The sequence below is a fragment of the Charadrius vociferus genome, unplaced genomic scaffold (genome assembly GCF_000708025.1).
Source record: "Charadrius vociferus isolate BGI_N301 unplaced genomic scaffold, ASM70802v2 scaffold39, whole genome shotgun sequence".
Classification (NCBI taxonomy): domain Eukaryota; kingdom Metazoa; phylum Chordata; class Aves; order Charadriiformes; family Charadriidae; genus Charadrius; species Charadrius vociferus.
Genome location: NW_009650188.1, coordinates 6,569,460 through 6,595,047, shown reverse-complemented (window position 1 = coordinate 6,595,047; position 25,588 = coordinate 6,569,460). Strand labels below are relative to the sequence as shown.

The following is a 25,588-nucleotide window of genomic DNA, read 5'->3' as shown; positions in this document are numbered from 1 at the left end:
CTGCCCTTCATTTTAAAGAGGGACTGAAGAGCGGCACTTAAGATTTCAGCTTCCCACCCTGACAGCTGCCTCTCTCCCTCCTTTCTTTCGCTCAAGAGCAGGATGAGAGTGTGATGTGCAGAATTTGTTGTACTTGCTTGTCCTCAGGGAGAAGATTTGCTTCTGCTTGGATGATATGACACATACTCAAAAGACAAAAGCTGTCAGAAGCTGGAAATTGTGGCAGAGAAATGGCCACGATAAGGAGTGTTGAACTTGCAGGTCAAAGACAGATTGCCAAGTGCAGCAGGAAACAGGCAACCAGACCTCAGAGAGAAACTTTCTTTTAGCACACACATAATGGGTAGGGAGAGCTGCATATAAATCCTTCCTTCACCCCAGTCTCACCCAGTCACTGTCTTAGCCACTCTATAGCCACCATCTTAGTCACTCTTAGTTTCCTGTATGCATTTTGATTTAATAAAGCATTGGTTTTTGAGTTCAAAGTCTTTTGGCCTTTTTAGGGGAGCTCACTTTACAGAGGTAGTTGAGGCAGATCAAAGCTCTGGCCCACTTGGGATCCTGTTATAAAGGGTGAAGAGGAGGCAAAGTCTCACCACAGCGCTGAACTATGTACGTGGAAATCCCAGGTATCAAGCCAAGCCCCCAGCCAGTGCCCAAAGGAGTCAAAATTCTATTTATTAACAATGAAGTGGATTATTTGCCCTTACTGAAACATTGCATGTCAGCAAAGAGGACTGAGGATATAAAAATCAGCATAAACTGTAATTCTGAACAGTGTAGACAATGTGACAAAAAAGAAACCCCTACAGCACCACCTCAGCTACAAGATCTTAAGAAGGTCTCCTTACAGCAAGAGGCCTTGCTAATTTGATGCTTATTCTCAAAAACATCTTTACAGCACTTCCCAGGCAGAAGGAACTCTGGTGTTGTGCACAGCTGGTTTCAACATCAGGCGACAGAGTGCATCAGGGTGTCCCTTTCGCTGTGCTGGAGTAACTGTGCACAGACAGCACAAGGACCGTCTCCCGGCTACGTCCTACCCCAATTTGCTTCTTGAGAGCAGAAGCAGTTGCATTCATCGTGGCCATCACCAAATCACATGAGAGCACACAGGGGTTTAAGTGTACATGTACAATATGTGCTGAGTACACAAAACTAATGGGATGGAGGAAAAGGTCAGGGGCACCCTGGGGAAGGCATCTAGGAGTTTTCTGAGATGCTTGGAAAATGGGAGTTGTCTTCGGGAGATGACAAACTACCTACATGCCAGAAAGGGAGCACCCTGCTGCCATATTACATGCTCCTATTTTCTCTCTGGATTCATAAGTAGCAGAAGTGATAAGGGCAGAAATTCTCTAGTGCCTAGTTAATATGAAAGAGCTCCTAGAGCAACCTCTTAAAGAAGATAATAATTTAGATCTTTCTCTACCTGGATGTTTTCACAAAACTCACAGGAACTGTCTGTGCAGCTAAGACCTCTACTTCGACTGAAATTGGTTGATTGAAAGTTACTGTAAAGGCTGAGTGACACCATGACCACATAAGGTTCACTTTCTGGAAAAAAACAAACAAACCAAAACAAAAAAAAACCCAAACAAGCTAAACACTACGCAGTATATATTTTTTCTTATGGCTTCTTTACCAAAAAGAGCCTCTTAGACAACTCGTCAGCAAGTGATCAAGAACAAATTCAAAGTCTTTACCTTTTCTCCAAAAACGAAAAAAGGCGACGGATACTTGATGTCCTGGCTGCTGAAAGGGCAGTTGACAGATGACTTGTGGATGAGCGCATTGTGCCCCTCAGTGGTAAGAATTTTCCTCTTCTCCTTGTGGTAGCAGACGTTGGGGTAGACCCCAAAAGCAAGCAGGGAGATTACAACATCCAGATTATTATCTGGTCCAGTGTTGTTAAATGGTTGAGTCATCAAACATTCTGTTGACAGAGAACAGAAGACTGGCTCGCATCCATAGGTCATGTAGGACAGCACAGCAGAGTTGTTTAGGATCCTGGATCAATGCATTTTCTGATTCAATCAACTGGTAGATGTACATCTGTTCTCAAATGACCTCTGTGCTCAAAGCATTTCAGTTCTACATTTTGAATTTATTCATGGAGAGCAAAAAGCTGAAAAATACTACTACAAAGAGATATTTTTCTCTCCCAAGCTCTTCAAAAACAAGGAGAGAGGGGTTTGCCCAGAATGTGCTGTACCACAGTGTGTTTCCTGTCATTTGTTTTGGAGACAGATCTTTTTGGGGGAGGTCAGAATGGATGTTTTCATTAGTTTATTTGTTACAAACCTCCCCAGAGTCTGTGGTGGCTTGTTTTCAGGTCATCTTGCCCAGAAATAAAGTTAAGGATAAACGCAGCAATGATCCTAGCAGCATGAGGAGAAAAAAATTAAAGGAATTAAAAAAAAAAAAAAAAAAAAAAAAAAAAAAAAAAAAAAAGGAGGGGGAGATGAACATCTGCTGAATCCAGACAGCCATGCCATTTAACTGAGCAAGCTCCTTAGGAGCATTAGGCAAATTCCGAACCCGGTCAACTTTAAGAATTTTTATTTTTCCTTAGAAAATTGAATTACACACCACACTACTGCACATCCCTCCTGCAGCACAAACCCAGAAAATCATAGGGCACATAGCACACTGTTTAGATCACACAGACTCCCCCCTAAGGCTAATGAAAAGGAGGGGGGAAGCACAGCACATTTTGGAGAAGCAACAAGCAAAGGAGAAAGAGAATCAGGAAGGTAATTCTCTGAGGACAATTGCTTAATAGATTTTTAATCCTGCAGCCCTAATCTCAGCCTCCAAATGCTCCCTATGTTGCACCACAGCCATCACAACTTCTCTGGTTTACACAACTATGAAAGAATGAGACAGCACTAAAATTTCATCTGAACGCAGCTGTAAAAGCAGAACAGCTTTATGGCAAATCCACTATTGGCCTCTGTGCTTGTGTGCTCATCATAGATTATCTTGTTTATTTATTTCTCATCTCAGAATGAAAAATGCAATCATTAAATTACTATGTCGAAGTAGAATCACCTTCAGGGAAGCCAGAATTAATAAGTATATCTTTCAGCTGGACTTTTGCTTCCCAAGTCATTCTAAGAGTAGCCATGCTGAGTCTTTTGTGTTCACAAAATCTTTTTTCTGCTTCTTCACCACCCATTCTAAAAAACAAACAGAGTGAGTTAGAAGTCTGTTCAAGAAAAGGAAAAGTGCTAGCTGTCATAGCATCCATTGACGTATTTAGTCTGGTCACAAAACTGCTCACTCTGTGTTACCCATAACTTCTCATCAAATTTTGTGCCAAGACAATATACCTTGCATCATCCCAGGCTTGGAAGACAGAGAGCAAAGCAACATGATCTGAAAACCTGGTCCCAGCAAAATTCCTATGGACATAACCCAGGCGTTTGCCTTCACTGATGAAAGGTTCGGGGAAACAGGTGGCGGCAGAGATGGTACAAATAGCATCTCCCACACTGAAAGAAACCACAAAAGGTATCAGGATCAGGTTTATTCACAGTATTGCTGCCAGCAGTTGTTGTAGGCTGTTGAGACTAGTAAAAACTTCTCTGCTAGAGACCTTAGTAATTTGGCCCTTATCTACCAGAGTTCTTCAGAGAAACACTTCCCCGGAAGTGGATGTTAAATTAGCTCCAATTCCAGTACTTTCACAACAGCAAATGTTCACAAGCCCTCTGTCTATCTTCCCTCCTCTTCCCCCCATCCATACACCATCTTCTTGTAGTGAAAAGGACTCTACAACCCTCACAAATAACAAGTCTTTACTGCTGCTAAAGCAAAACGTGTGGATTTGCTTTTCTTCTTATCTAGGTGTCAAATTTCACATCTCCCCACCTCTAGCTCACTGCTATACTTAAGTATTTAGAGTCCCACTCTTAATTCCTAAGTATTCAGCCTCTACTGGTCCTTTGCAGTTAACTCTGAATTTCATGACCACTTTATTCCCCTCTGGTCTCATGAATATGCAGATTCACAGAATCACAGAATCACAGAATGGTCAGGGTTGGAAGGGACCTCTGGAGATCATCTAGTCCAACCCCCCTGCTAGAGCAGGGTCACCTACAGCACGTTGCACAGGACAGCGTCCAGGCGGGTTTTGAATGTCTCCAGAGTGGGAGACTCCCCCCCCTCTCGGGGCAGCCTGTGCCAGTGCTCCACTACCCTCAAAGTAAAGAAGTTCCTTCTCATGTTAAGATGGAACTTCCTAAGTTCAAGGAACTTCCTATGTTCAATGATTCCTATCCCCAGTTGTAGCCCCTTATCTAGATGTATTGTTTTTTCTCTTGTACAGTGCATGTCTAGAGGCTCAGGAACTCAGGGAAACAAGAAAAAGACCACTGAGACTACTGAACTTACTAAAAAATACAGCCCATTATCATCATCTTGCCAAGACGAGGTTCAATGGGAAGTTTGGCTAGGATTCTTCCAAGAGGTGTCAACTCATCATTGGAATCCAGGGCATCAAGCTCTGAAACAAGATCTCGTATTATCAAAGACGGTTAGCTAAGAAATTACATACGAAATTCAGAATTTTAATAATTGTGTTTAAATTGAACCCTATCTATATTTGAATTTAACGTTGTTTACAATATTGCCAACCTGATTTTCAAAACTGATCTGAGGTCAAATAAACAAATTTTACTTTAGCTTTACAGATGTTTTACTACCTCCTCCACAATTAAAATAATTACTATTTAATTACACATATTTATCCATTTATTTTTAGTTTGCTTCTGTACAAACCACTACTACACTATTAAACTTTTTTCAAGTCCCTATATTTGATCTAATTAATCTAACCCAGTTTCTGCCTTATGAAAATCAAAGCAGCCCTATCACAGCCAACTGTAGTCTTCATTGCAATTGCCAAATCACACAACCTTCTGTTCATCAAAAACAAACCAGCACACACTTTCTCCTCCACAAGGCTTTGTCTGCCCTTCTCCTTCCATTACCTAAAAATTGTCACCTGAGCTCATCCTGGAAGCTACCAAACCACTGCCAATAATAAAGTCAAACAGCTGTCTGTGGCTGTTTGCTGTACAGACTGAAGGCTCTCCTGAGTCTCCTTATCTTCTTAGCCATTTGCCCATAACCATTAATCTCTACTTCATAAAACTCAAATTTTTAAGTCTGCATGGCAAAGAAAAACAACACAAGTGTGATCTTCAAAAACTCTTTTAAGATATAAATGAAAAATGCAAACTTATAGTTCATGTACCCCATTTACAGACTACTTTGTGAAACTTCAGCATAACTAAAAGCTTTACGTTTAAAAAAAAAAAAGCTTTGTAGCCTCAGCAACGAAATGGGAAAGCAAACATATAAAAGACTCCTTAGCTACTACCAAATCCATTTTTCTTGGTATCTATTGAGCTTAAAAGCCTAAAGAATATTTTGAAGAATTGCATGTCTCACCATCCTAAAAAAAATACTAGGAGTATACACGCACTGAAAAATCACAGGTCATCCAGGAAACAGAAGCACATGAAGAAACATCTATGTGGTGCTAAAGCTGAAAACATTTGCCTTTTCCCCGGCGTTGCATTTCGTATCTGCAGCATAAGAAAAGCACTAACAATTTTTAGATCAGGAAGTCATTAAACTTGAAGGCATATCCTTAGCTATGTTTTTCATTCTGGTCTCCCTTCTGTATACAAGCAATGTAAGCTCGTCACACAATTTTTTTCAAAAAATAAACAATCAAATAGATATTTCAGTTCTTAGAAATTTTAAGAAGCGCTTATTTACTTGCAAAGCATGCTGAGGTTTGAGATGACTGCTTTAAATCTAAAGCATAAATTTAGGGTTCTTCTCTGCTTCGTTTTACTCATATTCTAGTTAGTTCCTTAAAGAAACTGGGGAGACAGCTTAACCCCCACCTCAGTTTCTCCCATTTTAGAAGTATACTGATGCTTGCATATTCATAAAGTGGAGAATTAATTACTTGACAAAATACTGATATCTTGGGTCAGCAAACCGTACAAAGTGATAATTATACAATAGACTACTAACCTCTCTTTTTCAGTACTTTTATACTAGTTTTATAAATGCCTTAGGCACCGGACTGAGTCTATGTCATACACAGCAGTGCCACAGCTGGAAAACAGGAAGCTGGAAGCTAGCATGTTACTGGTAAAAAAGAAAAACAAGCCTTAAGTTTGCAGGCTCAAGTTTCTTAAAGGAATGACACTCTACTTGGGAATTCAAGTATTTCTTCAGCTGCAAAAGACGCTGCCACCCACACGATGCATCCAGGAAATACTGTGTTGTTTCAGACAGCATGCTACTACACGATCTAATCAGAGTTGTTAAAGCAGTTTGTAAGTGATCATTATACATGGGAAATCACTTGGAGTCAGCTTCGTTAACATACAATCTTGTGGACAAACACCAATACCTCTTAGTGTGCGTTCTGCTTCAATCACTGCATCCAAAGGTGGTGGTTCTATTGCTTTGGCCAAAAATTGACCGATTCCTCCCAGCCGCAGTAATTTGATGCTCAAAGCAATTTCATGAAGTGGTGTTCGAAACATTTCAGGTGTCATATGAGTTTGAAGTCTGGAATGAGAAGAGAACAAAAAAGCCCACGTTTTTCTGAACACAGGCTTTGATCGCCATCATGGGTCATTCCATCAGCATAAGCTACTGCCCTCCAAAGCAAATACTGCCTTCCAACCAACCCATCAACTGTCATTATGCTCCTGTAACTTAGGATCTTCTACCAGTATTTATCTTCCATGCTTCTCAATTCTCATCTCAGGATAAATTTACAATGGAAATGCACAGAGAGTATAGCCATCATATCACCACTACCTGGTGTGGTTTCTAGCATGAGCTTACCACATATAGAGTCTGCATGGCTGAAGCCCGATTTGTAGCACGGCTGTGTCCAGCCCCACACTTGCCCCCTTACAATCATCTCCAACATCGCTAAGGAAGGTCTTCCATTCCTGAGACCGACAACCTGCTTTCAGCCTGCCTTATGTACAAGCACTTCTCTATTTGTCCTTCTATCAACTCCAAACCACCCAACTCTTCCTGCACATTTCTGCTTTGACCACTAAGAAGAGTAAGTGGTTTTGCTGGATGCTTTCCAAAGGTGTTTTTCTGGTAGGAAAAAGACCTGAAGAAAATAGGTAGAGCTCTTAAGTCTTTAGCATAGTATCATTAGTGATCCTTTAGGTTGCTGGTTGAAATATGAACTCCTAGGAGTTCACTGCACTGAGCAGCTAGAAAAGGTTTCAAAACACCTTGAACAGATATTCAGATTCAGCTGGCACCAGATTTAGATGGTATCTCTCAAGAGTCTCTGCACAAGGCCACAAACACTCTTCCCTTCCTAGGCACCATGGAGCAAGTATATTTTGGTTTTATATTCCTTGAAGAAAAGTAACCTTAAAGTCATGAAGTCCCATGATTACTTCAGTAGCCTAAAATCAGCTCCCTATCAAAAAATCTTAATTAAAATCACTCCACTGTACTAGACAGCAGATCTAAATAAATTTGAGCAATTTAAGGAAAGTTTTTGATCAACTCATGCTTTCAGAGGTTACAAAAAGCTGAACAGCAAACACAGCTATGCTCTAACTAATATGTGAGAAAGAGGCACTGAAACTTTCATGAGAGAGATCAAACACTGACTGTAACAGCTGTGTAGACTTCTGCAACCAGCAAAAAGATTTCCATAGCTCTGGTAACTGAGAAACAGCTTGGCACATAGAAGAGGTCAAAAGTTTCAGCAGCAGGGAAGGTGATAGAGCAGCAGTTCAGCAGCATGAAGGGCCTTCCTGGCCACAGAAGGGGGATGGAGGGAAAAGTAACATCTGTCTTCCCTGCTTTTTACCACTTTCATGACAAAATTGCCTGTTATGTGAAGATGCCAGGTTTGAAGACTAGAGCCTTATCCTCATTACAAAGCTTGTTTCTGCCTTGACTCAATTCCAAAGCAGTATTATTTTTCTCCTGTGAGGTTCTGTAGGTTGCAGTGAAGTTCTTAATAATAAAATCACGAACTATTTGTCCACCTCCTAGTATGGGTAAAAGCATATAAACATGTAATTTTTTTTAAACAAAAGAACTGAGATATCCAAGAATTCCAGTGTGACCTGACTACATGCATCTCCTCTCTGTGCTTCCTGAATTTATTTCCCTAGTTTGATCAGAAGTAGCATACAACAGTTCTGGGAAAAGTCTCTGAGGTTATTTTATTTCTAAAGAGCAGATCCTCACCTTTCAAAGCGAGCTCTACTGCACAAATGGAAACAAAATCCAGCACGCACACGTCCAGCTCTTCCTTTCCGCTGCTCCAAATTAGTTTTTGATGCCCAGACTGTGGCATAGTTTGTCATGTTATTATGAGCAGTGAACAGCTTCACTTTTTGTCTGTTACAGAAAAAAAAAACCCACACCCGTAAGATCAGATGTTCTTCATCTTAAGTCCTGCCAAATCAGTTCTTGCTTTATTCATTGCAGCCACACTGCTTTTAAGAAGCAAACCACTCCTGTTTGACTAGCTAAGCTTTGGCTGGTTAGCCATCTATCTGGAAGGCAAGCATCATACTCTTTATCAAGCGCTGCTACGAGCTATATGCAGAATTAAGTTTTTGCAACTGTCTCAAAAGCTTAAAATTCTCATGCAATAATTAAATCCCTATGTGCTCAGAGAGCATGCATAGCAAGACAGGATCCGTAACAGACTACAAAAATCTTCCTCTTTTCTATCAGTTACACACTGTCTGTCTGTAATATTCATTTGGCAGACAACATATTTCAAATACGCATGGAGACCCAGTGACACCTCACATGAATAGTGCCAGCATGAATGCAGCTGACCAAAACCAGCCCACTGAAATGCCAGTGTGGTTTGTAACCGTTTTGAATGGCTAAAGACAATGCAAATTTGTCTTGAGTGAGTTAGAGTCCTCAAATTCAGCTCTGTGACTATGGGAAAACAAGGCAGTTCTGTGTGTTCAGAAAACCTCTTTTGCATTCCAAAGAACAGGATTTAAAAAACAAAAAGCTACTTCATGAACTCACTTGCAGGAGTCTATAACATAGACCACATCATTGATAGTAATGCTAGTCTCCGCAATGCTGGTAGATAAAATAACCTATAAAAACAGGAAATGCATATTGAAATATATTTGGTCTGAAAAAATTAAGGATGGACTGCAAGATAAACTACATTGATTACTGCAAGATAAACTACATAACACCTATTAAAAAAAGTCAGCAGTATATTCCACAAAAGCACAACAGAACAAATCGTGTTACACTCCACAAAGAGAAGGCTCTCATACTTTTGTTACTCCTGGAGGCACAGGATCAAACACTCGACGTTGTTCCTCCAGAGGAATTTGCGAATGTAGAGGTAGAATTCTATACTGGCGGCCTCCTATAACATGAATACAAGAAGATCAATAACTACTACTGCGTAAATCTCATTTTTCCTTTGCACAACATAATCATTTCTACCCATTCATTCTCATGACAAATCAATCCCGCTCCCACTCAACTAACTCTCATCTTTACATGGTCAGTAGCTTTCTTTGGAAAAGGAGATGAAACATAATAGAATACAGTTGCTTGTACCAAAGCGTGGATTCATTTCTAGATGCTTCTGCATTGTATATATCAAGTTCCAGCCAGGCAAGAAAACAAGTACAGCTCCCGGGACATTCAGGGTCTTGATATAAATTAGCAGGGCCTCAATGAGTTCAAAAGGAGTTTCTTTCTCATTCAGCTGAGCCATGGAGTGCTTTGTTTCTGGGCCATATTCATCACTGCAAATAAGGTTGCAATTGGCCTACAAAAAACCAAACCAAAACAACACACACACACAAAAAAAAAACCAATAAAAAAACCAAACCACAAAAGAAATCATATAAATTAACTTACTCAACCTGTGGAGACTGGCTGGCCAGGCAAATAGGAAAACCAGGTACATGGACAGGGAAAACTGTCTCAGGCACAGCTCACAATAAGCAGTTCAAGTCCTGCTTCCCCAGCTTTCTAATACAAGAATGGAATCATAATTCCATTGCATTGAGTTATAGCTCACTACAAATTTGCAGCAGGAAGCTATCAAGCCAGTTTAACTGCTGTTCAGTTGAATGAGGATAACATCATAAGAAGCAGAAGAAAAAGCTTCTCTCAAGAAAAACAAATAATTTGTTAAAATTTCAAATAGCTGATCTAAACAATAGTTTCAGACCTACAAATCAAAAGCTTTATCATGAAAGTGATAGTTTCTTGACAATGCATGTAACCTCTAACAATATCAAATGCAAGAGAAAGAAAGAAAAGAATCTGAATTTTCACCCTGAAAAGGGATCACCAAGCTTATGTTTCTGAATCTATTTCTTCTGCCAAGGTCACCAACGTTTTCAGCATGAAGAGCATTTCAGTTCTCTCTTTAAAGAGAATTAGTTAGGCTGACAAACCATGAGAATTTTAGCTTCAACAAAAAAAGAAATTCTTCAGTTTACAAAGGCAATGAGAAAATTCAATTCTATTTCTGAAGTTAACAGCAATCTTGGATGTTAAAAATATGAAAACTGCTAAAAATGTTTAAGCTCAACAATGCCAAATTAATTGCACTTGAGCTAGTCTTAACTGGCACTTATTTAATTTTCCGTATTAAGAAAGTCAAACATACATCATCATCTTCACCACTTTCTTCATCCTTCTCTTTCTTCTTCTTTTCCTTTGGTGGGGGAATGAACTGAGTCATTTGAATGCAATCTTCCAGAAAATAATCTGCAAGGAGAAGCAAGCATTGGTTATCAAGACTGACCACTAGAAGCCTGTATAAAGCAACACAACTCTATTTATCATCTCTCGAGATTCTCCTGATATAATCGTGATATTTCAGAGTATGAAGCCAAGCTTGGAGAAAACTCCTTAGCCATCAGCTAGGGTATGAGAATTATTCCCACACTATTCCAATGATTATTTCTCTACTTAATATACTTCCACATAATTTCTTACTTTTTTCTTTTCTTTTTTTAAATATTGACTGATTTAAAGCTATTCCCATTGTTCCTAATGTCACAGACAACTGATCTGAAACACCACAGCTACCCCAAGTGGTGGTGCTTTAGGATGGGGGTGGGGAGGTGGGGAGTGTTTTGGTTTTTTTTCTGAAAGGGGTGGGGTGGTAGTATTGTTTGTTTGTTTGTTTGTGATTTTAAACTAAACAGTGCTATGAAATAATCCAGTGATACTGACTTCTTTGCCCAGGGTAAGCCACATCTGTAAGACACGACAATCCAAAAGAAATGTGTATCCTGCAGTACCCATAAAATAAAAGCTAAAGCAGTTCCTGAAAGTTCAATCAACAATTTACCTTGGACAGGGTAGGTTCTACCAAAGACTTCAACGACAGGACAGTTGAAAAAGTATTCACAAAACATACTAGTATCGATTGTGGCAGACATGAGGATAACCCTGATTTCAGGATATGCCTGAACTACATCTCTCAGCACCACCAAGAGAAAGTCAGTCTGCATACAAAGAGAATAAAAACATCATTAATTTCCTACCCATAAGAAGCAGCATCTTCCCAAGAGACCAGAAAGAATTACACAGATATATGCATTTATTGAACAGGAGCTTTGCTGGGCAAGAGAAGTAACAATTACAACAACAGTATTCTATAACGAGAAACAGTTGTCAGTACTTTATTTTGCAAATACTGCAATTCCTGGGGTAAGCGAATCTTGGGATTTCCAGTGTAAAGAAGAGTTATTGTTTTATCAGAATGAAACAAAGCATTCAAAAATCCTAACAACACATTACAACCTAAGGCCTTTTAAACTTGATTTACATATAAAGTAGCCATAATTCATAAAATAAAGAGGAATGAGTCACTGCAATTGTATGTGAAGTTTTATAGTTCTATTTAAACATGACATTTATTTAGTTTTGCCATGTAGTCAGGCTGGCCCTTAGTTCAACAGATAAAATTCCAGTCCCATTCAAAATTTGAAAACCTGCATTTTACTTCATTAATACAAACTTAGTAGATGAAGAAATCAGAAAAATCTGCATTGCAATTTCATCTAAATGAGTCCCCAGATTCTGTAAAACAAGCTTAAAGAGCATGTCAGAATTTCTCTCTCTCTCATTCAGCATGCTCCCAACATTTGGACAAGTAGTGCTTGTACCATGCTGTTCTATTTTCCAGAGAGGACCAGGACATAGAAGGAGATCCCAACAGGCAAAAGAGATAGGGCAGCAAGTAAGCACAAGTCCTTGGTCTTTTAATCAGGTAAGGAGTAATTAAGAGAAGAATTTCTAAAAACCTTATCAAAGATGGAAAACTCACATATATGGAAATCATTAAATGCAGTTTCCTTTCATATGTTTACTATTACACAAGAACATATATAAAAGTTAAACAGAAGCACAGAGAGAAACAGGATTGTAATCACCAGCTAACTTACATTAATGTCTCTCTCATGGATCTCATCAACAATAACATGACTAATGCCACGGATCCCAGCCTCCACCTTTCTCAGAAGAACACCTTAAACAGACATAGTAGTTAAATGTTCATGGAGGCAACAGCTCAGCCTTTCCCCCACCCTGTCTCATTTCATCAAGAACAGTTGCACTGGTTTAAAAAATCAAGAAGTGTGCAGGCTGCCCAGCACCTTTTACAGCCCCATCTCTAATTCCCATGCTTTCATTTGTACAAGTGATGGGGAGAGAATAAAGTATTACTACTAGAAAGACTCTTTCTTCTTTCCCACCAAATACTGCTTGCCCTTCTGTCTTCTAAGGACAATCAATATATGGCAATTTTATCTCTTCAGGATATTATTTCCATGTGGTATTAGACCTGTATTATCATACTTCTGAACAACAATCTTAAATCTTTCTCTGCACAACAGTATGTCAGCAAACTTACTCTACCAAAAAAAAGTTAATCTTTAAAACAGATTTTCTAAAAAATTTAATGAAACCGTGTTTCTGCTTTTGCTGCTAACTCAAAGAATTCAGACCCATAATTAACAAGCTCCAAACATAAACAAAACAATACAGACCTACAGTGCAGAACATCACACTGGCATGCGGCCGAGGAAGCACGGATTCAAATCGCACACTGTATCCACAGCTTTGCCCAGGTTGTTCTCCTCTCTCATACGACACACGCTCTGCGACAGAAACTGCACTAATCCTCCGAGGCTGAGGGATGAAAAATTTTTTTCTACCTTAATGATTAAGTTTATCAGAACACCCCCAAAAACAAGTAGGTAAAATATAAAAGCTACAGCTGTCCTGTCCTAAGATTTCATTACAGAGTAGTCATTAAACAGTAATATCTGTAACAGCAGGCTTTTTTTCTTCTGAAATGGTTAATTCTGCACATAAAATTACAGAGGAGGGATACAAGGATAATATGGGAATTACCACCTGGCATTTGCCAAACCAGTTCCCCTTGGTCTGCCAAAAAGTTTTCATCTGGGCAAGCTACAAGCCAGATTACCCAAACTGTAGATACATGAAAGAGTAACACTCCAAATGAAAATATATATGATGCTGGGGTTTCTCCTACATGTAGTACTGAGGAGATATTTTTATGAATGTTGTCCTATAATGATAATCAGATTTCTCAGCACATCCTAATAGGCGATTTCTAGCATCTGATCACAAAACTTACGCAGTTGCATTTGCAACACATTCCTCACCTGTGTCACTACTATGTTGCACTCCGCAGCTCTGTCAGTTTTGATGTATTCATCTAGGATATACTGTGGAACTTGCGTGGTTTTGCCACAACCAGTGGCACCACGAATTACAACAACAGAATTGTGACGGATTGCATCCAGAATTTCACTTTCAAAATTCTTCACAGGTAAGGCCTCTCTCTCTTGTTGGATCTGGAAAAAAATCCAGCACATTTCCAAAAACATCAAAAAATAAACCTAATCTGCTCCATGTGCCTACTTTGTCTCACTCTTTTACAGACGTTTCACTTACACAAAGGAAAAACTGTGTAAGAACAAATAATAGTTTGTATCTTTTCCTTTACACAGTGCAACACATCCCCACATCCAGCCCAGTGCAACATCCAGCACTTCTGAAAATTTGGTGCATATTACTACTGAAAGCCAGTCTTACACACTTTGTATATGATACGTTCAACCTCTTTTGGAAAATAAAAAGAGTAGCACAAGCACACTATGTTACAGGAAGCACACTTACCCTTTGCAATTCTTGATCCTGCTCCAAACGGTACATGAAATCACTTTTCAAATCCATGCTTATTTGCTCTGGAGTGAGCTATAAACACAAGACATTGTTTGGAGGCTTTTTGATCCCTGTGCTTACCTATATCATAACTTCAATACAAAATGACACACACCAACATAATGATTCCAAGTATCAGTAAAGGATCATTTCCTACATAACCCCCTGACATCAGTTATGCCTATAAGCTATTTTATTTCATTCATTCCAGTAAGTTAAAATTAAATGGTCAGCCTCAAAGTTTCTCAGAAAGATCCAGAATACTAAAAAAAGAATGATTTTTTAAAATTTAAATACTTGAACTGCTTGAGAAACACACTGTATTCAGTAGTAAGCCAATGAGATACTTTCTCATTCAGACAGGAGTTTTTAAATGTATGGAATAACATAATGTAGGCACATTATCACCCACAGAACAGTAGCTGAAAAGGGTAAAGTGAACAGAGAGGGAAATTCATCAGGCAACTCTTGTGTTACAACTAAGGAAGAATTTTAAAGAAACTCAAATTTGTTACCAAAGGGCTAATTAGTTTTACTGAAAATAAGCTAGCTGCACCATGACTAGTACATTGAAATCATCATGAGATTTAAAGCCAGCTCAATTTGCAATGTCTGTAAATATACTGATTATGTGCTTTAAGTTAGCAACACTCAAATTTGCATCTGTTCTATATTTTTAAAATCAATATATAATGAACAATATTAAATTAATGTCATTTATGGAAAAAAATGAAGTCAAAAAAGCATTAAGTTATTATTTTGGTCTTAAGTACTCTGGTTCCCTGTTGTAGGAAACTGACCCTGAGAGTCTTTTCTGACCAGGTTATACCAGTACCCAAATTATGCCTCTGAACTTGGCAACCCAGTATTTCTTTCTTTCTTCCTCATTTTATCATGACACATTGCTACTTTTCATTTGTTCTGTGTTGAATGGGACTAGAAATGACAAAAAAAGCAAACAGGTTGATTGTGAAGTGACACCAGCTTGGAGCAGTTTCTCCTCCCAGAAAATAAAGTCCTAGCGTGGCAATATGGGAAAGAGAGGCTAGCGAATTGTAAAGGACATGCCCATATGCTTACCTTGTAATTTCAATTAGAACTTTGTATGGGCTGCACAATAGCAGGCAAAAAGTGAAACAAAGCAAAGAATTGGGACATCCAAGACACTGCTGCTCAAGAACCTAATAAAACATTAAGTAAATACAAAGGACTCCTACCAATGAAAAGACTCCCTTCCTCCAGGTCAAAAAAGGAAGAAATTTTATCAGTGGACTGTTTCCTCCTTTGGAATAGCTCATACTGTAAATCCTGGGGGAGAAAAGCATTTAAAAGTTCCAGAAGCATGGAGAAAAAAAACAATACATCAATTTTTTAAGCTATCTTACATTTGCCAGAGGACCCTCATCAATATTGCAGCTGGTCCAAGGGTTCCAGTTGGAATGAGGTGGCGACCATGGAACAACTCCCATATGACTTTGTCTCTGCGATGGTTCAAAATGGGCCAACTTTCCAACATTAATCACAACTGGATTACTGGGATCTTCAGGCTGTAAATCCAAAAGAAAAGTAGGCAAAGAAAGAGAAACGTATTAAACAAGCAGGCCTGATGTTAAATACTGGAATATCTGAACCACACACTCACCAAAGGCACAATCTCCAGAGACAGTTCCCGTACAACGTTTTGCAGCTGATTCTCTAAGTCAGAAGGCAGTGACACCTCAAAGGGCTCCACCTATTAAATGTTTAAAAACTACATGTTGGTATACACAAAAAGACAAACAATGGAAGCCAGAACTGCAGGCTACCAGCGAGTACACTGAACCATCAAAAATAGTTCCTTGTGAGATAAGGTCAAAGAGTACCATCAGTTCAAAATTTGTATTTTTGAAACACTTTGCCAACTTTGCATCCAAGAAGAATCTGCAGAATATTTTTAAATATCTGAGTTTAATTTCAGAGGAAAACATTCCCAAAATTGTAACTGATACCAAAAAGATGTTAACATGCCAGAGAATGAGACCAAATAGCCAAGAATTGTATGTAGCATAAACAGAAGACTTTAAGCTTCTAGAAAATTTATGCTGGAAGAAGCATTTGTGACAAATTCTATTTCATTTAATACACTGTAAATTAGTTTACTTCTCCATTCACATACATACAAAGTTATATTTCTCATCCAAATCACTGGCCAGACCAGAAACAGTTGCAGGTCTACATAATCAAAATTATTATTAACTCGTAAGCTGTTAAACACTTAAACCAAACTTTAATTCACTCATCTTTATAAGAGAGTACTTGTGTTATTAAAATGAAAGCAACAATTTCTGACCCTTCTACCAAACTCACCGATTCTCCTTTTTTCTTTGTCTGTCCAGAATATGGTTCTATGACACCAAGATGGTAGAGCTGTCTAACCAAGGAAAGGGCACAGGACTGTGCTGCCAGCTTTTTGTTCGATCCATGCTCACGACTGAAAATCCCTGCAGCACACAAAGTTCAGAGCTGTAGTAGCTAACAAGTCAAACAGCTTCCACCGAAGATACTACTCTGAAATGGGCTTTGTGTTTGTTCACACAGGCGAGATTTCATAGAAAGTGTCTCAAATCTTGATAAATCCACAGATCCAACATAAAATCCAACCAGATCCCTTCATCAGCTGACACATTAGCTGTGTAATGTTACTTACTGACTTCCTGGGGAACTCCTGTTAAGTTTTTTCTGCATTCAGTGTCTAAGAAAGTATAATTATCCTGTACCACCCAGCAATATCATACAAATTTCAAAGCAAGCTCTACATAAACAGGTACAGTGTCGGCAGCAGGCTCATTGCCTGGGAACATATTAGACACCTGCATTTCTCAGGTAGGTGAAGAACAAGTAACTAAGACAAACAAAACCTACTGTATCTCACAAGCATTTCTTTTGGCTGAGAAAAAAGATTAGTGGAAGTATGTAATGGACAAGCAGTAGAACACAACAAGCACAGCACACAGAAAAAAGATTTCACGTCAGGAAACAAACACGAACCTTCACCTCTGGAAGTGGCTTTAACACATAATGACAAAAGTCTGTACCCACAAGTATGGTCTATTCCTCTATACCAACACTCACCTCTTGCTAAGGTAAAAAAATAAATAGGAGCACTTACTTCTGCCCAGCTGCTTCACATAAATGTTCATTTCTGCAATAAAGCTCCTTTAAGATAAAGAAAGAACAAAGATACAATTACCATTAGCTGACACTGACAATGCAAAAATAGCCACTCTTCCAGTTTTTCTAGGCAAAGATCTCTGTGTCCTCAGTCAGAAACTCTCAACTTATCAGTGGCCAAGATAAAATATTACTGGTTTTAGTCCCTTTAACCCCAAGGTAGTAGGTAACAGACTTGTCATCAATAGAACCAGTAGATCTGTTAAGAAGAGTCCTGCGAATGCCACCGTTCAGCATTGAAATTTAAAAACACATTATTAGGAAATATGCTCTGAGCTGTCTAAGTGTAAGGCAACAATTATAAAGCAGATAGCATGTTAATTTAATATTAACATATATCCCACTGTACCATTAACTGTATCCCACATGATACTCATGTAACCCGATAGTCGTCTGGGTTTATTAACTCAGACGCGACACTTAATATAGCTACCCTGTTTTTTGCCATACATTTGGCCAGCTCAGAGCACAGACAAAACTAAACCAGGTCATTTTGTCAAAGACTATTGAATATATCTGCACAGAAGGAGACAGAATACTTGAATTTTCATGAAGCCCTTATTGCCATACTCTGGGAACAGCAGAGTCAACAGTAACTCGGCGCAGCAAATGTAACAGTTTGACTAGTAGGCATGTAACCAATTCGTGTAAAGGTCAACTGGCATATTAATTTAGGCTTAAAAAAAAAGACCTATGTCAACAGCAGATGATGGAAACCAAGATCCGTGTTTTTAAGAATCACAAACCTAAGCATGTATTTGCACAGATTAAAAATGAATGCCAGATTCTTGTAAGACAGGATTTAAACTGGCAAATGTGATTCAAGATGTATGACTGGGCTTTATCAGACTGAGATCATCTTTGAAAACTATGCCTTGGTACTTCCACAGCTGCAGGCAGAGCCTTGCATCTGTGTCCTTGATTTCTTGCTGTAAACAAACAAACAAACGAAAAAAAGGTTAAGTGAGGGATTTCAATGTCGAGTTAGAATTCCTTCCTGTACTACCAGTGAACTGACCTTCAGGCACAGTGGCTTCATGGGTCAAAGGCCACTGGCTTTCAGGGACACAACAGCCAACTAAGGCACCGATGACAGTATGTTTCTCAGCCAGGCCTACAGTCAGCATTCAATCTCATTCTCCTCCACCTAAGGGGAGAACAGCAACACCAGAAATGAGTTTGCAGCAGAATCCCATGTGATTGTTTAGTACAGCCTCAGGAGCCCATGTGTGAACACGCACAGATCTTTGGTGTCGCTCACTACCCACGCTACCAATGGAATCCCAAATGATAAAAGTCACATCCCATACCTTAATACTTAGTTCGTACTTTGTGTATTAGGAGAGTCATGTTTATATTCACAAGTTATACCCTCCTGTTATAATTAAAACAAAGTTTCTGAATCCAAATTTTCCAGCTATTACTAAGTTCTTGTACCATGTGACTAGGGTTAATCGACAACAAAAATACCTTTAAAAACCTCTGAGAGCAAGGCTGACATTTCTGTTATAAAGATGATTACCTTGAAAAATCATAAATCAGATCGGTAAGATACACAGCAATTGGTATTTCTTAAAAAAAAAAAAAACAAAACAAAAAAAAACCAAGCCAACAAAACCCAACTATATTACTGTCCTCAAAACTCCAGAAGCATCTCAAATTATTCCTCTGCCACTATACATACCAAAAGGATTAAATCCAACAGTTTGCCCTCTCTCAAGGAATGCTAGAACACATTAGGATTGTTTCATGCCTATCTGATGCATTGCAGCTGATTGTTAGTTCCCCCTTCTGCTATTCCATCCAGGGCAATTTGCACAAATTTTCCTGGATGTAGTAAATGCAAAACTCTGAAATGCTCTCTGGAAGAACAGTAAGTGGGCTGAGAAACATACTGTCATCTGTGGCCACCTCATTCTGCTCAAGATTATATGCATTTAAATACATGGGGTTTAATGCTTTTACCTGCAGAAGGCATAACAAAATGAGCTGCACAAATAATCTGCAGAATAAAAGAAGTGCTCAAGAACTACATCTGCAATGTAAATTCCTAGGACTGTACAAACCTTTTATGCTACTCATTTAAGGGAAAGAAATGTCCCTGCTTGAAAACATAAATGGAGATTAAGTGACTTGAAGGTAGGTTTTAAATGAGAGTTTAGAACTTTCTGACACAAATACACAGATTTTAGATGTTCTAAAGGCTTCTAAGACTTAATAACAAAAGAATACCAGAGGTCCTGCAAGTGAGACTCTCATGGAAGACTGTAATAAGAAAATTCACTTGTCTTCCCAAAAAAAACCCAAAAACCCCCAACTCTGATAGAAAACAAATTTATATAATGAAAAAAAAAAAAAAAACACCAAACCCAACAACAAGAATCCAGTAGCAGCACGCTGCTGTTTCTGATGACAAAACCTAATAGAATAAGAAAAAGAAATAATAGAACATCCTGAAGTTTTAATGTTTTGTAAAGACTATTCTAAACAGGGGTAAAAACTCAAACCCATCAATTCTTCATGCACAATCTCTTATGCATTATTTTAATTTGGGAAAAGCACGTGTAAATTTTCTGATGGAACAGGCAGAAAGACAAAAAAGAGTAATACCCAGCTGGTTTCAACTGAAATTTAAGACCCTCAAAACTCCTTCAGGGAGATTCTGCCAAACTAATTTTTCCAGTAGAAGATTCCACTGCCAAAAAAGTTAATTATAATAAAAATAGAAATAAGATGTCCTTAAAGCACATTTCCACATAAGCAAATGTAAGCATTAAGATTTACTCAAACTGCACAAAAGCAACTACAGTCATACAAACAATTACTGCAAGCAACTGAGCACTATTTCCACTCAAACTGACACCTCAACAGTTAGCTAGAGCACAGCAATCATTTTAAAAGCTGCACATCCATGAAAAACATTAGAGGGAAATTTCTTCAGAGTCACTCAGATCTTGGCACTAAGGCTCACCACCCCCATTTCAAGATTTAGGGATGTTGTTGGTCCTGGTAAAGAAACACTGCTTTCTTAAATGGCACTATGGAGCACTGCAAATAAGTGTGATTAGCCACTGTCACTGAAAATATTTCTAACCCTTCATATGCAGAAGATGACTAAAACTACCAAACCTGTTGTGATCAGGCCCCATTTCAGTGTATTTATATTCTTCCTGAATCTTCTCCTTTTGGAAAAACTGGTTCAGGCGAGCCTTGGCATTTTCCAAGGTCCAATTCCCGTGAAGATCAGCATTTAAGTCCACTTCTGACTCCGAGGTCTAATATTGGAAAAGAAGTATCATTTACCCGTTTCTAATAGATTTCAATTTTAAACATTCTGTCAATGTCTTTTAAATAACTTGTCTAGATGCTTAATAGTAATTAAGACATCACAGAAAATGCTAAGAAGTCCTCAGTATTTCCTTATTTTCACAACAAAATGTCTATACAAAGAACTGGATATTCATAGTATCCAAAGTGATTTATTTTGTTCGCAGTTTAAACAAGTTACCTTTGTAAAAGTCAGCAGGTAAATCTACAACTTAAGCTAAACCCAACAGCAAAATATCACACTAAAACAGCAAGTGTGATTATAAATGCTAATAACAAACAAAAGGGAGTGAAAGATACCTATTTAAGAACAAAAGTAAAGGAGAATTACATAGAATGACTTACTGCCTGCACTTCTTGCTCCTCTCTCTTTGAATAGTAGTCTTTCAAATTTGCACCCCGATCCCACTGAGCTCCACGACTGCCACAGTTTCCAGGTGTCGCACCTGGGCCATTGCCTACCACATGGAAAAAAAAAAAAACAAACAGAAACAAAATAACTCCCCCAAAACAAGTTTTAGCAATGGAGAGGTATTGCCTGGCAATCTCAACAGGACAGGACCAGTCACTCAGATCTCATGCAGTCATTCACTCCTCTGCCTCAAAGCTCCAATGACTTCTAAGTGTCTGTTGTCTGCAGAATTATGCTGTTTGGGAGAAAGAGACCCACCCAAATCTATATGCATATATTACATCCACATACATGTAAATTACTGTTTTCGCAGTCTTACCTATTTCAGCTTCTAGAATCAAATGCGGAGGAAGAGGTCCACCCAAAGTAGAACTGGAGCTAGTAACATCTCTAGCTGCTTCATGTCCATCAGGGGTACCACCAGCTGCTGGCTAGGAGACAGAATGAAGGGAAATATCAGCACATTCATACAGAATGAGTCTTTTTACTATTTAGCTAGAAAACTGTTCAGGCAGTTTAAAGAGATTATGCAACAGTTACCCTCAGTAGTAGCCCCCAATAGTAACATCCTTTTAAAAACTGAAAGGAATACAATTGCTGAGTATTTGGCTTATTGTGGGTGTTCCATAGAAAGATTTCCAAGCAACAAGTAGCCCTCACTTACTGAAGTTCACCAATCATAAAATCAACTGTTTCAGCACCCAGGGTAAAATAACAGATACCAGACCCTAGCATATATCCAAGGGAATTCAAATATACTTTGTGAACAGACAAATAAATAAATTTTAAAAAAAAGTAACAAACAAAAAACCCATGCTGTAAGAAAGCATTAATACCTTTAGGAAATGACAAAATTATGGTTAATCATTTGTCCTGGTTTGAGGTAAAACAGAACCAATTTTGTTCAGTAACAATTTGAATTCTTCCCATTTTGAGATGTGTATGTTTAGCTAACTGATCACGCCACCTCTGCTTTATTCAAGACACAGAACATGCTATCCTCATCTAGGACCCAACCATGCAGCACATTGCATTGCCATGAAACTAACCGGTCAATCAGAAACACTATTTGTCCTGCTACCATAGGGCTTCACCTAGGCTAATGAGGTAGGGACACTGATCCCACTGATCAAACTATCTATCTTATACAGCTATATCCTTAATGAGGCACTAGAAAAAGACTCTTCCCTCCCAACATACAACATGTAGCTTCATGCTTTATTTACTGTTCTCTAAAATTGCTGTAAAGACAGAGTTACCCATCTCCTCAGCTTTTATATGATAGTCACTGCTGATACTCGCATGGTTCACAAAACATCATAAAAAGCAATGACCCTATTACAGACATAACGAAAGCGTTTATGGTTTAAAAAATGCCAAATTTTCAATGTCTGGTTTGAGATGTCTGTGATCATTTTTTTTGTTATTTTATTTTTTTTAAGGGACACGGTATTATGTACCATAACATGCATTTAAAAGATTTCCCAGTCTCAGGTCTGAGTATTCAGCGCTTTTAAAGTCAGACTGCACCTTACAGAGACTCTGAATTCTCCTCAGCCCCATCAGTTATGTGAACCAAGACACAGCTGTTTTTCTAGATCACCCTAGAATGTTCATGTATGTATTCCAGCTGTCCAGCACTGCAAGCAGAAGTCCTGCACTTTCAGTCTGCTTCACTGCACACAGGAGCCAAAATGAACTCCAGGGATAAAATGCAACTGGATGCACAGCACTGCAATTTAAGATTAGCCTTTGGTAAGGAGAAAGAGCAGCTTACTCCAAAAGCAGGAATTTCGTCTTTCTTCATTTCATTCACTCGAACTAAGTAATTGACAAAGTCTCGAGCCGCATTGCTCTGTGCATCTTTCTTGTTAGTGGAATTACCCATGCCAACGTAGTTAAAGCCTTCCACTCGAACCTGCAAATAAAAACACAGATCTGTGACACGTGCAAGTGAAAGGATCTTGAAAAGCAGTAATACTGACTGAAATACCAATTTTCAGTTGCTAATAAGTAATATTATTACTAAGTATTGTTACATAGCATTATACATATTTTTATATATGTTTCTGTTGGGTTTTAAGGTATACTTTATACCTATTAAAGAAAACACCCACAGTCCATTATCAGAGAGCATGAGTGTTTCCCAAAACCTTGTTGAAGAAAATGAATCAGTGTAAAAAGAGATACTGCCAGCACACAGCAGAAAACTCTGCCCAGGTTCACTTTCCTCAACCTTCCTTAATCCCAAATCCTCAGACAACAAGGGCAGGAGTGAGCCTGTGTGTCCTCTACTGTAGCTCCACATTATTACAGCTAGCAAGATGCAATGTATTTCATAAACTCAGAGACAAACTTTAGAGCAGCAATTTTACATCCTGCTTGCTTGCCTGACAGGCTGCTGCAAAACTCAATCACAGCAAGTTTATTCAAAATACAGACTAACCAGACACTTCACACCTGCTTTTCTGCAACAACTACCCCTCATCTTAACCAGGTATACTGGCCTGAGCGACACAGGACTACTCTTCTAATACTTGGGAAAACTGCACTTTTAGAAGACTCCAGTGTCTGAATTTGTGAAAATACTTACTTTACAGCCAGCTATGGTGTGTGGGTTTCAAGGTCTCAGTGTTTTCAAGCTAGCCAGGCGCAGGGATGAGGAGGAGCGAGACCTGGGCACTTGACTCAAGCTGGCCAACAAGATTATTTCATACCATCAACGTCACATTCACTATAAACTAGAAAGTTCGCTGCCAAGTTCTCTCTCTCCCTTGATGGCTGCCATCCTGAGAACTTTGTGCCCTGGTGCCGGACTCCTGAGGCCTTCCCTTCCTCCTGAAGCCATAGAGCTCGCAGTGTCCGACATTTGCTGTCCGCTGCTGGGAGTGCACAGCTTCCTACTGATGGAATTGGCTGAGTATAATCTTTGCATATTCTGTATTGGTATTGGGATCAATATTGGTTCTTTAGTGCTGTTAACGTTAATTATCTAATCTTACTCTATTAAATCTGTTCATACTTCAGCTCCCGGGTTTCCTTGTTTTTCCTGATTCCTCTTCCCGGGTGGGTGATAGAATGATTGTCTAAATGACAACAAATTGTTACGGGTCTCTCAAACCATAACACCAGGTATTGTCCTTCTTTCACATTTGCAGTCAGCAACTCCATTTAATTTCAGCTTCACTTGGGTAGACTTCTGGCACTTCTGATTTCCACTCTTCACTCTGCTGACCATGTGAACAGCTTTTTACTATAGCTAGTTGTTCTTAAAAAAAAAAAATAAGCAGACTCGCAGACTTTCAGCTAGTCCCATCCAGAGTTTTGTACACCACTAATGCCAGACTGCATTTGTCCTTCAGTGCTGAATCACACTGGTAGCTAATACCCATTTTCTCATCAAACAACACACTCCGCTAACATTTTGCTTAACAGGTTCCAAACAATGAGCTTCTACTTTCAGCAGACTATCAATGTACCAGGACAACAGTATCACCAACCAAACAGTAACCATACTGGATTCACAGCTATTGTACCAGACTGAACATCAGTAAAAGAGAATGTTTTGGTGACATCTATCCGTTCAGCTGTTAAGTTTCTACAGATGCTCACGGAACATCAACATACAAAACCCAGAACAGCTTAACAGTGTAACTGTACACACAACCACTTCAGCTGAGCAATGCTCCATCTCAGTTACACCACCTTTAAAACTAGTTTAATATCACTCTGCTTCTCATTTTTGTTATCTCAGTGGGGAAGACAAAACGGGGGGGCGAGGGGGGAGGTATAATGACAAATTCAAGGCATTTAGTGCAAATCTACAGCATCGCTTACGAACTCGCCTGTTCTGCATGTGGCCTCGCACTGAGCGTCAGCTCATTCTCAGAGCCAACCTGAACCGAAAGCTCTCTGTTGGCACATCCACAATGGCCGGAGCCCGGAGCAGAGCAGTACTGTAGCAGCGCGCAGACCAGCAGCCAACCCAACAGGAATCTTCTGATACATTTCAGTGCAACTTCAACAGAGGACCAAAGCTCTTCCCGAAGGGGACATGCAGAACCCCTTGACGACAATTTTAACCGCAAGAAGGGTCATCGCACGCGCGGTGCGGACGCACACAACACCCTTAGAAAAATCCATTTCTTTTCACTGTTGTAGGCTGCGTTAGTCCCACAAACCCTCTCCCACTTCACACCACCCACACAAAGCCTGGACCGCTTTGACTGCAAAACGGCCAAACTCCCCCAACATGGGGCGCCCCCTCCGAGCGCTCCCTGCGCCCTCTGCTTCCCCGGCCTCCCACCCAGGGTCCGCCAGGCCCCGCACCCCCGCCAG

General features: G+C 39.3%; 1 protein-coding gene across 1 annotated transcript in view; it reads right to left on the bottom strand.

Moving 5' to 3' along the window:
• DHX9 (DEAH (Asp-Glu-Ala-His) box helicase 9) overlaps window positions 1-24,488 on the bottom strand; it is a 54,564-nt gene extending 30,076 nt beyond the window's left edge. The window contains exons 1-24 of the mRNA XM_009892945.1: window positions 24,372-24,488; window positions 23,028-23,168; window positions 21,570-21,681; window positions 21,184-21,296; window positions 20,641-20,786; window positions 17,450-17,496; window positions 16,648-16,781; window positions 15,944-16,033; window positions 15,687-15,848; window positions 14,257-14,334; window positions 13,740-13,931; window positions 13,095-13,236; window positions 12,492-12,574; window positions 11,393-11,549; window positions 10,703-10,803; window positions 9,637-9,850; window positions 9,345-9,439; window positions 9,082-9,155; window positions 8,275-8,427; window positions 6,443-6,603; window positions 4,399-4,510; window positions 3,336-3,497; window positions 3,055-3,182; window positions 1,707-1,936 (exon numbers count right to left, since the gene is read on the bottom strand). Coding sequence (XP_009891247.1) covers window positions 1,707-1,936; window positions 3,055-3,182; window positions 3,336-3,497; window positions 4,399-4,510; window positions 6,443-6,603; window positions 8,275-8,427; window positions 9,082-9,155; window positions 9,345-9,439; window positions 9,637-9,850; window positions 10,703-10,803; window positions 11,393-11,549; window positions 12,492-12,574; window positions 13,095-13,236; window positions 13,740-13,931; window positions 14,257-14,334; window positions 15,687-15,848; window positions 15,944-16,033; window positions 16,648-16,781; window positions 17,450-17,496; window positions 20,641-20,786; window positions 21,184-21,296; window positions 21,570-21,681; window positions 23,028-23,168; window positions 24,372-24,488 — 3,144 coding nt within the window. The remainder of the gene's footprint in view (window positions 1-1,706; window positions 1,937-3,054; window positions 3,183-3,335; window positions 3,498-4,398; window positions 4,511-6,442; window positions 6,604-8,274; window positions 8,428-9,081; window positions 9,156-9,344; window positions 9,440-9,636; window positions 9,851-10,702; window positions 10,804-11,392; window positions 11,550-12,491; window positions 12,575-13,094; window positions 13,237-13,739; window positions 13,932-14,256; window positions 14,335-15,686; window positions 15,849-15,943; window positions 16,034-16,647; window positions 16,782-17,449; window positions 17,497-20,640; window positions 20,787-21,183; window positions 21,297-21,569; window positions 21,682-23,027; window positions 23,169-24,371) is intronic.
• Window positions 24,489-25,588: the final 1,100 nt, after the last annotated feature.